The following is a 13,814-nucleotide window of genomic DNA, read 5'->3' on the forward strand; positions in this document are numbered from 1 at the left end:
AATGTAATGTTAGCATCTAGCTCATATATCTAGGCTGGTGTTGCTAATCTAGAATGATGTTAAAATGTAATGTTAGCATGTTGCGCTCATAGCTATGCTGGATTTCTAACCTAGAATTATGTTAAAATGTAATGGAAGCATGTAGCTCACATAGCTATGCTGGTTTGCTAACATAAAATGATGTTAAAATGTAATGTTAGCATGTAACTCACATATCTATGCTAGTTTGCTAACAGAAAATGATGTTAAAATGCAATGTTAGCATGTAGCTCTGATTGCTATGCTAATTTGCTAACCAACAATGATGTTAAAATGTAATGTTAGTATGTAGCTTACAAATCTAGGTTTGTGATGATAACCTAGAATTGTGTTAACGTTTATTGTTAGCATGTAGCTCCCATATCTAGACTAGTGTTGCTAACCTAGAATAATGTTAACATGTAATGTTAGCATGTAGGTCAAATATCTATGCTAGTTTGCTAATATGGAGTGATATTAAAATATATTGTTAGCATGTAACTTACATAGCTATGCTACTGATGCTAACCTAGAATTGTGTTCAAATGTAACGTTAGCATGTAGCTCACATATCTAGGTTAGTGTTGCTAACCTAGAAGGATATTAACATGTAATGTTAGCATGTAGCTCACATAGCTATGCTAGTGATGCTAACCTAAAGTTGTGTTAAAATGTATTGTTAGCATGTAGCTCACATATCAAGGCTAGTGTTGCTAGAATGGTGTTAAAATGTACTGTTAGCATGTAGCTCTCATAGCTATGCCAGTTTGCTAACATAGAATGATATTAAATGTAATGTTAGCTGGTAGCTCTTGTAGCTACGCTCGTTTGCTAACCAAAAATAATTTTAAAATGTAATGTTAGCATGTAGCTCACTTGTCTATGCAAGTGTTGCCAAATGAGCATGATGTTATAAAAATATAACGTAATCAAAACATCAATTTGAGAATGATTATTTCTTGTGCCTGCAGGGGTGTTGCTGCACTTTGACGATCCCACCCTGCAGCTCCAGCAGCTCTACTTCATCCACCCACAGTGGCTGTGCAACGTTCTCTCGCAGGTTTGAAACTCTGTTACCTGATTGAAATAAGGAATTATTTACTTTCTATTCTTGTTCTGCAGAGACATTTTTCATCAATATTCACATTTTTATTGACATTATTTTTCTACGTTTCATACATATTCTCTTTTTACAATCCTTTCTAATGCATATATATTTTACTTTTCACATTATTTTTCATACATATATGAATTTTTTCATCACTATCCATATTTTTAAAATTAATTCTATATTGTATTTTTCATTATTTACTTTTTCTATACATTTTTAAGCATGTTTACACTAATACTGTATTCATACATTTTTTAGCTTTATTAGTTTGCGGACCAAAAATGATGTTAAAATGTAATGTTAGCATGTAGCTCACGTAGCCCTGTGAGAATTATGTTAAAATGTAATGTTAGCATGTAGCTCGCATATCTATGCTAGTGTAAAAAGGCTTAAAAATTTATAATAATGTAGAAAAATAAAATATGGATTCAAAAAATGTGGCTGGACAAGTGGTAGAAAATGGATGGATAGATGGATAATAATTTTAAAAAAAATTATATATACAGCATGGCAAATAACATATAAACAATAATGAAAAAATATTGTAAAAATGGTTAAAAAAATGTATACAAAATGATGAATAAATTATGAAATTATTTTTAGATGTGGATAATGATGAACATTTTTAAATATACAGCATGACAATGTGAAAATATTGATGGAAAAAAATATTGTAAAAGTATTGAAATGTAAATAATAATGATAAAAAAATAATCATTATTATTTTCCAAATTGTATATTTTACCATGATTATTCTTTATTACCTAATTCCTCACAAAGACATCAATTAAACTTTATGAATAGAGCACTTCCATACACAGGCAAGTGGAAACAAAAAGTGTTTTACACCAAAAAAAGAAAGAAAACAATGATCTAATGTCAGCTTTAATTCAACGTTCTTTGACAAAAGTCATACTGTCCTTTGCAGAAAGTTACCCAGAATGCCCCTGGCTCCCGGGAGCAACCTCAAGGCGTCGCCGAGCGCTCGGCGCTGGAAAGAGTTCTGTCGGAGACCCGACGTTTTCCCGCCAGTCACATGACACAATACTTCAAGCTGCTGGAGAAGTTTCAGATCGCTCTGCCGTGTGGCGACCACCAGCTGCTCCTTCCCAGCAGGTACCAACACCTGATCAGATAAAGTCAGTAGATTTTACAGTAGGGATACCACTACCCATCGGTACCAATTTTCGATACTTTTGTTGTTAATAAATGTTAATTGTTTGATAACAAAATGTTATTTCACCAAATTTGGAAGTGTCGAAATCGCCATGTAAAATGGCTAATGCTAATTGTAGCCTGTCTATGGAAAATCCAATGTAAATTAGCATTAAGATAGCGCATTTTACTTTATGTTGGAGCGTTTTTGACCGATCTTACTTGCTTTGTCGGTGTTGAAAATTGCAACATTGCTTAGAGGGAGTTCGGCCGAGTCCGCTCTCAGTGCTGCTTGAGTGGCTGTTTCCGTGAGCCACCGTTTAGTCTGCAACCGGACGTGACGTCACGTGCAACAAAGGTACTGAAATACGGCACCGTTTGATTTGACCTGAATCGATGCACGTTAGTACAGAATTTGCAGGATTTTTCTGCAAAAATAACCGAACTACAGTAGATTGAAAAACAGTACCATTGTTATTCTTGAAAAGAATGCAAAGTCCTGCTTTGACTTTTTGTCCTGCTGTTTGTGCAGTTTGCCGAAGCACAAACCACACATTGTTCTGCCGCACTGCGAGAAGTCGGAGGTGATCGTGCGTCTCTACGAGATGCCTTACTTCCCCGTGGATTACTGGCCACGCCAAATCTGCCGCTTGCTGGCAGTCTCCGCCTACATGCTCCATGGAAGAGGTGACACACCTACACTCACACACACACACACACACAAACACACAAGTGTCACACCTAAACCTTTCACCAATCTATGACTGTGTGCCAAAACACGCCGTCGTGAGAACAGTTTCTTCCCCCCGGGCTATCACTCTGATTGCTGGGAAATAAATACCAGACTGTAGAGCGCACCGGTATATAAGCCACACCCACTAAATCTTAAAGGAAAAAAATAGTTTTCTATATATTAGCTGCAGATACATGCGTTGTGAAATGAGTTATTTTGTAAATTTTTATTTACATTGTTTCCAAACGGTGTCTGTCACAGGGCAGTGAAACGGCTGATCAAACAAAACAGAAGTCACCGCCATGGACCCACTAGCTGCGGAAGCTATCTCTTCAATTAGCTGAACCGACTCAATAACTCCACAGTGACGTTTTGGTGAAGTCACTGAGGAATTTGTGAAAGTGAAACAGTACAAAAATAATGTTATTGTAAGTTAATAATGCTAACACAGATATTTGTAAACGTGTTAGCATATTAGCTAATGCTAACAACAGTAGCGTCATTTCGATAGCATGTACAGATATGCATGAAACCACTCCTACTGACATCACACATGGGACGGTGTAGGGCAGGGGTCGGGAACCTTTTTGGCAGGGAGAGCCATGAAAGCCAAATATTTTAAAATGTATTTCCGTGAGAGCCATATAATATTTTTAACACTTAATACAACTGTCAGGTTCAAGCACTGATGACATCTATTAAACAGGCAAGAAGCAAGGAATTAAACAGAGACAGGATTCAATTTAACTCAATGAGGAGAAACGCGTAGACCTGTACCCTTGCACAGTGTCGTCCCACGCTCTGACAAGAGAATTCTACGCCTCCTCTTTTATTTGGACTTTCCCTGATTACATGGCAACATCTGTTTCTAAGGGGAGGGGGTTGTAAACAGCCGTCGCCCTTGGTCGCAAAACAGTTCAAAGAAAAAAAGCTTGGAGCTTGCGTCAGGTCATGCTTCCTCTTCGCTTTGTAGATCCCGAGCGGGTCAAGACAAAATCTTCCTGTGGATTACAATAGATCAAAGAAACCGACACCTCCATGTCGCTTCCCATCATACACAGTGGAGTTTTACAAGCCTTCTGCTTGGTAAGATCAAAGGCAGCTTTTGTCTGCTCGCCGGGAACTCATGGAAACACAAAGTTTTGTGATAACTTAGATACAATTATTCTGACAACAACTAAATGCGTCCATTTTTAAGTAAGACCAGCATTTTTAGAGTATAATAAGTCTCTTATTCTTTTTAATAACATTGTTATTCTGAAGCTGACCAATAATAAATAAAATACTTTTTACCATTAATGCGACTTCTTGAACAGGTGCAGTAGAAACGGATGGTTGGATTAAAATGCATGAGAATGTTTTATATTTTGAACGTTATTTTTAACACTGGGATTACCAGCGGAATTATTAATTACTTATCGTGTTAAGCAACGTCACCTAAGATTTATCTGCGAGCCAGATGCAGTTTTTAAAAGAGCCACATCTGGCTCGAGAGCCATAGGTTCCCTACCCCTGGTCTAGGAAGTAAGAATTGTTTTAGTTATATTGTAAAATTTACAAATGTTGCTTGGAAACATGAATGATATATATAATATACGAGTAGAAACGCTATGGAACGTTTGGAAGACCAAACGGCACTTTTACTTCCGGTTCAAAGCCATAAACAGCAGGAATTCGCATACATCCAGCAGCACCCGCAGTGAGAGAACTCGTCCATTTAACCGTCTTTGCGTGTGTTTAATAAAAAATATTTGCTTTGTGGCCGTCAGCGAAGAAAAATCCATAAAGATAGCTGCACAGTTTTATAAAAAATGTAGCGGCTTATAATCCGGAATTCACAGTATGTACAAACTCGTGCTCACTCCGTCATCCTTTTGCTCTATTCACCTTGAGTATTTATTGTTTCCATTGAACAAAGAGTTCACCAAGTCTTTGTGTGTTCAACCTAGCTGGCCAATAAATCTGACTCTGGTCCTGATCTGATCATGTTGTTTGTGTGTGCTGGACAGAAAAGCCTTCACAGCCTGAAAGGTTGTGCTGGAGTCAAGGTGTGTACCTGAGCTGGTCACCTGAGGCGTACTGTCTGGTGGAGTCTTGGGCCCAGCAGAAGGACTCCTCCAGCGTGGTCAGGATCACTGTGCCCTCCTCACGCAACGGTAAAGAGGATCACTTCTTCTCCCACAAACATGGGAAAATACTGACATGAAATAATATTCCATGACTAGACATGAAATAATATTCTATTACTAGACATTAAATAATATTCCATTACTAGACATGAAATAATATTCCATTACTAGACATGAAATAATATTCCATTACTAGACATGAAATAATATTCCATTACTATTTAAATTTCTATAATTTTAACATATTTTTTCAATATATTCATACTGTTTGTCATGCTGGTAATATAATTTTCACAGCATTATCCACATAAAAAAACCCAATATTAAATATTAGTTTTTCATAATTGACATTTTCTATAAATTTTTAAACCGTTTTTACACGACTACTGTATGTACACATGTTTTAAATAACTATCATTGATTTCCAAATTGTATATTTTCATCATTATTATGTACATTTTACATTTGTAATCATTATATTCACATTTACATAAAAAATCTCTATAGTATATATATTTTTATCATTATTATTTACATTTCTACAGTTTTTACTTTTTTTTTTTTAAATTGTATGCAAGTACTTGACATACATTTTTCATCATTATATTCACATTATTTGTCATGCTGGTAATATATTTTTTAATCATTATCCACATAAAAAAAAACCAACATTATTTTTTGTTTTTCCTAATTTAAATATTCTATACATTTTTACAACTACTGTAAATATACAATTTTTATAATTATCATTAATTTACATGTTCTATATATTTTTCAATTATTTGTCATACTGTACAGTATATACATAATTGTATTCACATTTTTTAAACATCCATACAGTATATTTATTTGTTATTATTATTGATTTACCCGTCTATGCTTTTTGCATATATATTTTACATTATGTCATACTGTACATACATGTTTCATCATTATTTTCACATAATGGTAATATAACATGTTTTATCCACATTTAAAAAAAATCTCAAGTTGTGTTTTTGTTTTTCATTATTAACATTTCCTATGCATTTTCAAACTACTACTGTAAATATACATTTTTTATCATTATCATATGTATAGACATTTGTATTATTATATTGACATTTAAAAAAAATCCTTGTCTTATATTTATTTTTATCATTATGTACATTTTCTATACTTTGTCATACTGTATAAAAATGTTTTATTATTATATTCACATTTAAAAAAAATCCTTGCCTTATTTTTTTATCATTATTAAACATTTTTATACTTTTTTACAATTTTTTTTGCATTATGTCAACATTTTCTGTAAATTTTTTCATCATTATATTCATATTTTTGATGTAATTGTGTATACTTTAATAATACATATTTACATTTGCAATAGACATTTTGACATGATGACTGTGTCAGAAGAGGTTTGAATCTGGACACCTCCCAGCTGCCATGCGAGCCTTGTCTCTCCCTACAGGACAGGTCCTGCTGGGTCAGATGGTGGACCAGGTGGACTCCCTGCTGGAGGAGTGGTTCCCAAGCCTGCTGAGCACCGACGTGCACGGCAGCGGAGAAGCTCTCCTGAAGAAATGGGCTCTGTACAGCTTCGAGGACGACCAGGAGTGGAGCAAGATGCTGCTGGAGGACCTTCTCACCTGCGCCGACCAAGGTGTGTCCCGCCACAGCAGGTGTCGCCGTGCACGCTGACACACCTCTCCTTCCGCCAGATCTCCTGCTGGTCAACCCGGAGGACCCTCGCTGCACCATTCCCGTCTCTCAGGTCGCTCCGGACCTGGTGCTCAGCGACCAGCCTCCTGGCAGCATCCTGGACCCTGACGAGCTGCAGGTGGACCTCTCCAAAACAAACCTCCTGGGTGAGTCGCTGCATGAAGTACACCGCCAGGAGATTTCAACGTTAAAAAACTGACAGCTCGGTCATGAGAATTTGTGACTTTTTTTTACTGCAAAATATTATTTTTTGAATTGATTTTATTCCTCGCATTATGGAGCATTCACAATTTTTTTTCACAATTTCAAATTTTTATTAATAGCGGAACGTCCTTCACCCGTCCCCTTCCAAAAAAAAAGTATTAAAACAATTTATTGATTAATAAAAAAACAGCGTACAACGTATTAAAATGAGTACCATAGAAAAAAACAGCTCGATAAAAACTTGAGGCTCTGTCGCCAGAATTATACTGTAAAATGTACAGTGGTACCAAATTTTCAATTTACACTAATTTGGTGTCAAATCTAATGTAAATTTTTTATATAAATCTGCCGACTGAAGTGCCATTTTTATTTGTAAAATTTACAATTTGTTTTTACAAAATTGTAAAAAAAGAAAAAAGTCATTAGATTTTACTTTAAGAAAATTGGCAGCTGAATTGCTGGAATTTTACTGTACAATTCTTGCAACAAAGCTGCAAATGTTTTACTGTAAAATCAAATGAATTTTTTTACAGTTCTGTAAAATGGAAAAACAGTCCTAATTTTATTTTTTATAACAACTTTAACAAAAAAAGTCAGTAGATTTTACGGTTAAAAAAAAGAAAGGAAAAAAAAGTAGCTCAGTCGCTAGAATTTTTAAGTAAAATTTGCAGTAAAAAAGTTTTTTTAACCATAAAATCTACTGACTTTTTTTTACAGTGCTGTATAAAAGTCTGTACATTTTACTGTATAACCTGGCAGCTCAGTTGACAGAATTTCACTGTAAAATCGGTTCATACACACATTTCTGGAAATTGAAAATCAGTACCGCCGTAAATTTTACATAAAAATTCTAGCGACAGAGCTACCATTTTTTTTACTGTAAAATCTACTGACTTGTTTTTTTTACAATGCTGTAAAAAAAGTCAGTATACTGAACACTGAACATTTTACAGTAACTAACATTTTTTTACAGTGCTGTATAAAAGTCAGCAGAAACAATTACAGCTCAGTTGTTAAAATTTGCAGTAAATATTTTAATTGTAATGTCTTTTTTTTTTTTTTACCATAAAAGCGTCTGAATTTCTTTTTTTTAAAGTGCTGCATAAAAGTCTGTACATTTTACAGTAAAAAAACAACAACTGGTAGCTTAGTAGATTTTACGGTAAACAAAAAAAATGGCAGCTCAGTCGCTAAAATTTTACCAAAAAATTTGCTGTACTTTTTTTTTTTTTTTTACCATAAAAATGACTGACTTTTTTTTACAGTGTTGTATAAAAGTCCGTAGTTTTTACAGTAAAAAAAACAACTGGTAGCTTAGTTGATAGAATTTCACTGTAAAAGCTACCGTTGATACACAAACTACTGTATATTGAAAATCAGTTCTACTTTTATTTTTATAGCAACTATAAAAAAGTCAGATTTTACGGTCAACAAAAAATGGCAGCTCACTCGCTAAAACTTTTACAAAACAATTTGCAGTAACATTTGTATTTTTACCATAAAAGTGACTGATTTTAGAGTAGATTTTACAGTAAAAAACAACAACCTGGTAGCTCAGTTGACAGAATTTCCCTGTACAATCTACAGTTTATACACAAGCTACTGTAAATTAAAAATCAGTACCACCGTAAATTATACTTAAAAATTGTAGCGACTGAGCTGCCATTTTTTGTTTACCGTTACATCTATTGACTTTTTTTTATTAGTTGCTATAAAAATAAAAGTAGGACTGATTTTCAACATACAGTAATTTGTGTATAAATGGTACATTTTACAGTAAATTCTGTCAACTGAGCTACCAGTTGGTATTTGTACTGTAAAAACTACTGACTTTTATACAGCACTGTAAAAAAAAATCAGTCGCTTTTATGGTAAAAAAAAATTTTAATGCAAATTTTTGGGTAAAAATTCTAGCGACTGAGCTGCCATTTTTTTTTTTTTAACCGTTAAATATATTTACTTTTTTTTTAATAGTTGCTATAAAAATAAAAGTAGAACTCATTTTCAATTTACAGTAGTTTGTGTATAAGCGGTAGATTTAACAGTGAAATTCTGTCAACTGAGCTACCAGTTTTTTACTGTAAAATCTGACTTTTTTTCTACAACCCTGTTAATAAGATTGCCAGATTTTACAGTAAAAAAACTAGACTTTTTGATTTTAAAAAAAATGACTATGAATGTAAAATCGGTACCACTGTTATTTTTACGCTACTTAAATGCAAGCTTGGTCGCTCATTTTCTACTGATTTTCTACTGATTTTATTCCAATCTGACTTTTTTTTCTACAACCCTGTTAATAAGATTGGCAGATTTTACAGTAAAAAAAACTAGACTTTTTGATTAAAAAAAAAATGACTATGAATGTAAAATCGGTACCACTGTTATTTTTACGCTACTTAAATGCAAGCTTGGTCGCTCATTTTCTACTGATTTTCTACTGATTTTATTCCAATCTGACTTTTTTTCTACAACCCTGTTAATAAGATTGGCAGATTTTACAGTAAAAAAACTAGACTTTTTGATTTAAAAAAAAAATGACTATGAATGTAAAATCGGTACCACTGTTATTTTTACGCTACTTAAATGCAAGCTTGGTCGCTAATTTTCTACTGATTTTCTACTGATTTTCTACTGATTTTATTCCAATCTGACTTTTTTTCTACAACCCTGTTAATAAGATTGGCAGATTTTACAGTAAAAAATAGACTTTTTGATTAAAAAAAATGACTATGAATGTAAAATCGGTACCACTGTTATTTTTACGCTACTTAAATGCCAGCTTGGTCGCTGATTTTCTACTGATTTTCTACTGATTTTATTCAAGTCTAACTTTTTTTCTACAACCCTGTTAATAAGATTGGCAGATTTTACAGTAAAAAACTAGACTTTTTGCAAAAAAAAATTACTATGAATGTAAAATCGGTACCACTGTTATTTTTACGCTACTTAAATTCCAGCTTGGTCCCTGATTTTCTACTGATTTTAGTCAAATCTGACTTTTTTTCTACAACCCTGTTAATAAGATTGGCAGATTTTACAGTAAAAAATAGACTTTTTGATTAAAAAAAATGACTATGAATGTAAAATCGGTACCACTGTTATTTTTACGCTACTTAAATGCGAGCTTGGTCGCTCATTTTCTACTGATTTTCTACTGATTTTATTCAAGTCTGACTTTTTTTCTACAACCCTGTTAATAAGATTGCCAGATTTTACAGTAAAAAAACTAGACTTTTTGATTAAAAAAAAATGACTATGAATGTAAAATCGGTACCACTGTTATTTTTACGCTACTTAAATGCAAGCTTGGTCGCTCATTTTCTACTGATTTTCTACTGATTTTATTCCAATCTGACTTTTTTTCTACAACCCTGTTAATAAGATTGGCAGATTTTACAGTAAAAAAACTAGACTTTTTGATTTAAAAAAAAAATGACTATGAATGTAAAATCGGTACCACTGTTATTTTTACGCTACTTAAATGCAAGCTTGGTCGCTAATTTTCTACTGATTTTCTACTGATTTTCTACTGATTTTATTCCAATCTGACTTTTTTTCTACAACCCTGTTAATAAGATTGGCAGATTTTACAGTAAAAAATAGACTTTTTGATTAAAAAAAATGACTATGAATGTAAAATCGGTACCACTGTTATTTTTACGCTACTTAAATGCCAGCTTGGTCGCTGATTTTCTACTGATTTTCTACTGATTTTATTCAAGTCTAACTTTTTTTCTACAACCCTGTTAATAAGATTGGCAGATTTTACAGTAAAAAACTAGACTTTTTGCAAAAAAAAATTACTATGAATGTAAAATCGGTACCACTGTTATTTTTACGCTACTTAAATTCCAGCTTGGTCCCTGATTTTCTACTGATTTTAGTCAAATCTGACTTTTTTTCTACAACCCTGTTAATAAGATTGGCAGATTTTACAGTAAAAAATAGACTTTTTGATTAAAAAAAATGACTATGAATGTAAAATCGGTACCACTGTTATTTTTACGCTACTTAAATGCGAGCTTGGTCGCTCATTTTCTACTGATTTTCTACTGATTTTATTCAAGTCTGACTTTTTTTCTACAACCCTGTTAATAAGATTGCCAGATTTTACAGTAAAAAAACTAGACTTTTTGATTAAAAAAAAATGACTATGAATGTAAAATCGGTACCACTGTTATTTTTACGCTACTTAAATGCCAGCTTGGTCGCTCATTTTCTACTGATTTTCTACTGATTTTATTCAAGTCTACCGGTAACTTTTTTTCTACAACCCTGTTAATAAGATTGGCAGATTTTACAGTAAAAAACTAGACTTTTTGCAAAAAAAAAATGACTATGAATGTAATATCGGTACCACTGTTATTTTTACGCTACTTAAATGCCAGCTTGGTCGCTGATTTTCTACTGATTTTCTACTGATTTTCTACTGATTTTAGTCAAATCTGACTTTTTTTTCTACAACCCTGTTAATAAGATTGGCAGATTTTACAATAAAAACTAGACTTTTTGATTTAAAAAAAAAAGTACAAAGAATGTAAAATCGGTACCACTGTTATTTTTACGCTACTTAAATGCCAGCTTGGTCGCTGATTTTCTACTGATTTTCTACTGATTTTCTACTGATTTTAGTCAAATCTGACTTTTTTTCTACAACCCTGTTAATAAGATTGGCAGATTTTACAGTAAAAAAACTAGACTTTTTGATTTAAAAAAAATGACTATGAATGTAAAATCGGTACCACTGTTATTTTTACGCTACTTAAATGCCAGCTTGGTCGTTGATTTTCTACTGATTTTCTACTGATTTTATTCAAGTCTAACTTTTTTTCTACAACCCTGTTAATAAGACTGGCAGATTTTACAGTAAAAACTAGACTTTTTGATTAAAAAAAAATGACTATGAATGTAAAATCGGTACCACTGTTATTTTTACGCTACTTAAATGCCAGCTTGGTCGCTGATTTTCTACTGATTTTCTACTGATTTTATTCAGATCTGACTTTTTTTCTACAACGCTGTTAATAAGATTGGCAGATTTTACAGTAAAAAACTAGACTTTTTGATAAAAATTGTTTTTGCTATGAATGTAAAATCGTTACCACTGTTATTTTTACGCTACTTAAATGCCAGCTTGGTCGCTGATTTTCCTCTGATTTTCTACTGATTTTCTACTGATTTTCTACTGATTTTATTCAAATCTGACTTTTTTTCTACAACCCTTTTAATAAGATTGGCACATTTTAGAGTAAAAAACTAGACTTTTTGATTAAAAAAAAAATGACTATGAATGTAAAATCTGTACCACTGGTATTTTTACGCTACTTAAATGCCAGCTTGGTCGCTAATTTTCTACTGATTTTCTACTGATTTTACTCAAATCTGATTTATTTTTACAGTGCTGTAAAAAATAAAAGTGGTACTAGTTTTCCATTCACAGTAAAATCTGTGGATTTGACGGTAAAAACTCCCAAAGATTACTTTTTAAAGCGTGCATGCTGGACCAAGAACTGTATTTGGTGAGTGTGACCTAGTCCAGGTGTACTAGAAAACAAGACCAAATAAGGGCGTTTGCACCAACAGGCGATGGCGGCTTCGGGACGGTGTACCGAGGCACCTACAAGAACGAGGACGTGGCTGTCAAGTTATTCAACAAGCACGCGTCCGAACTTCACATCTACCGGCTCCTCAGACAGGTAAACGCTACACCACCACGTGGCAGACGGCGTGACATCTCACGCGCCACACCCCCTCCACTCCTTCCAGGAGCTGGCGGTTCTGGGTCGCCTGCGCCACCCCAGCCTGGTGGGCCTGCTGGCGGCCGGCGCAGCGCCGCACGTCCTGGTGATGGAGCTGGCCATGCGCGGCTCCCTGGACTCGCTCTTCCAGCAGAGGCAGGGCAGCCTGAACAGGAAGCTGCGGCACAGGATCGCCCTGCACGTGGCCGACGGCCTCAGGTACGCGGCGCGACCCCGGGTCCGGTGCGGCGTAGCGGCGCCAAGGCTCTAAAAAGACTCTCGTCAACCAGGTACCTTCACTCGGCCATGATCATCTACCGCGACCTGAAGCCTCACAACGTTCTCCTCTTCAACCTGAAGGCCGACTCCGAGGTCGTCGCCAAGATCACCGACTACGGTATCGCTCAGTACTGCTGCGGCATGGGGGTCCGCAGTTCTGAGGGCACGCCAGGTGAAGCAGAACTTACGTCTGCTAGTTTTGTTGGCGCCATCGTGAGCGCAAATCACCTTTGGAAGCTCCGCCTTTCGTACGATTCCACGTTCTTGCTGCAGGTTTCCGGGCACCGGAGGTGGCCAGAGGTAACGTGACCTACAACCAGCAAGCCGACGTCTTCTCCTTCGGACTTCTGCTCTACGACCTGCTGACCGGCGGGGAGCGCATCTCAGACGGCATGAAGTTCCCCAGCGAGTTCGACGAGGTGGCCGTGCAGGGAAAACTACCAGGTGAAGCGCTAAAGAGCTAGAAAAAGCCATTTTGGTAGACATTTCGTGAACTGAAACGCTAACAGTTAGCACGCTGGCCAGATAGCGTCAAGCAACAGAAAATATGAGCAAAATTAGGTAAAAAAGCTAGCATCTTTACAGTACTATGCTAACATGCTAACAATAGCATGCTTACAGCCAGGGAAATACCAAAATATGTAACAGTCAGGTGTATATACCTGGTAAATTAATATTATATAACTAATATTAGCATGCTAAAATGCTAACTGTAAAATGCGTAAAGTACCAAAATATACTAC

General features: G+C 34.9%; 1 protein-coding gene across 1 annotated transcript in view; it reads left to right on the forward strand.

Moving 5' to 3' along the window:
• The window catches only part of lrrk2 (leucine-rich repeat kinase 2), a 114,676-nt gene that overhangs the window by 83,960 nt on the left and 16,902 nt on the right, over window positions 1-13,814 (forward strand). Inside the window, 10 exon segments of the mRNA XM_062042857.1 lie at window positions 990-1,078; window positions 2,058-2,245; window positions 2,817-2,971; window positions 5,027-5,173; window positions 6,600-6,791; window positions 6,850-6,996; window positions 12,638-12,750; window positions 12,821-13,011; window positions 13,083-13,243; window positions 13,345-13,515. Of these exon segments, the coding sequence (XP_061898841.1) occupies window positions 990-1,078; window positions 2,058-2,245; window positions 2,817-2,971; window positions 5,027-5,173; window positions 6,600-6,791; window positions 6,850-6,996; window positions 12,638-12,750; window positions 12,821-13,011; window positions 13,083-13,243; window positions 13,345-13,515 (1,554 nt within the window).

The sequence above is a fragment of the Entelurus aequoreus genome, linkage group LG03, assembly GCF_033978785.1.
Source record: "Entelurus aequoreus isolate RoL-2023_Sb linkage group LG03, RoL_Eaeq_v1.1, whole genome shotgun sequence".
Classification (NCBI taxonomy): Eukaryota; Metazoa; Chordata; class Actinopteri; order Syngnathiformes; family Syngnathidae; genus Entelurus; species Entelurus aequoreus.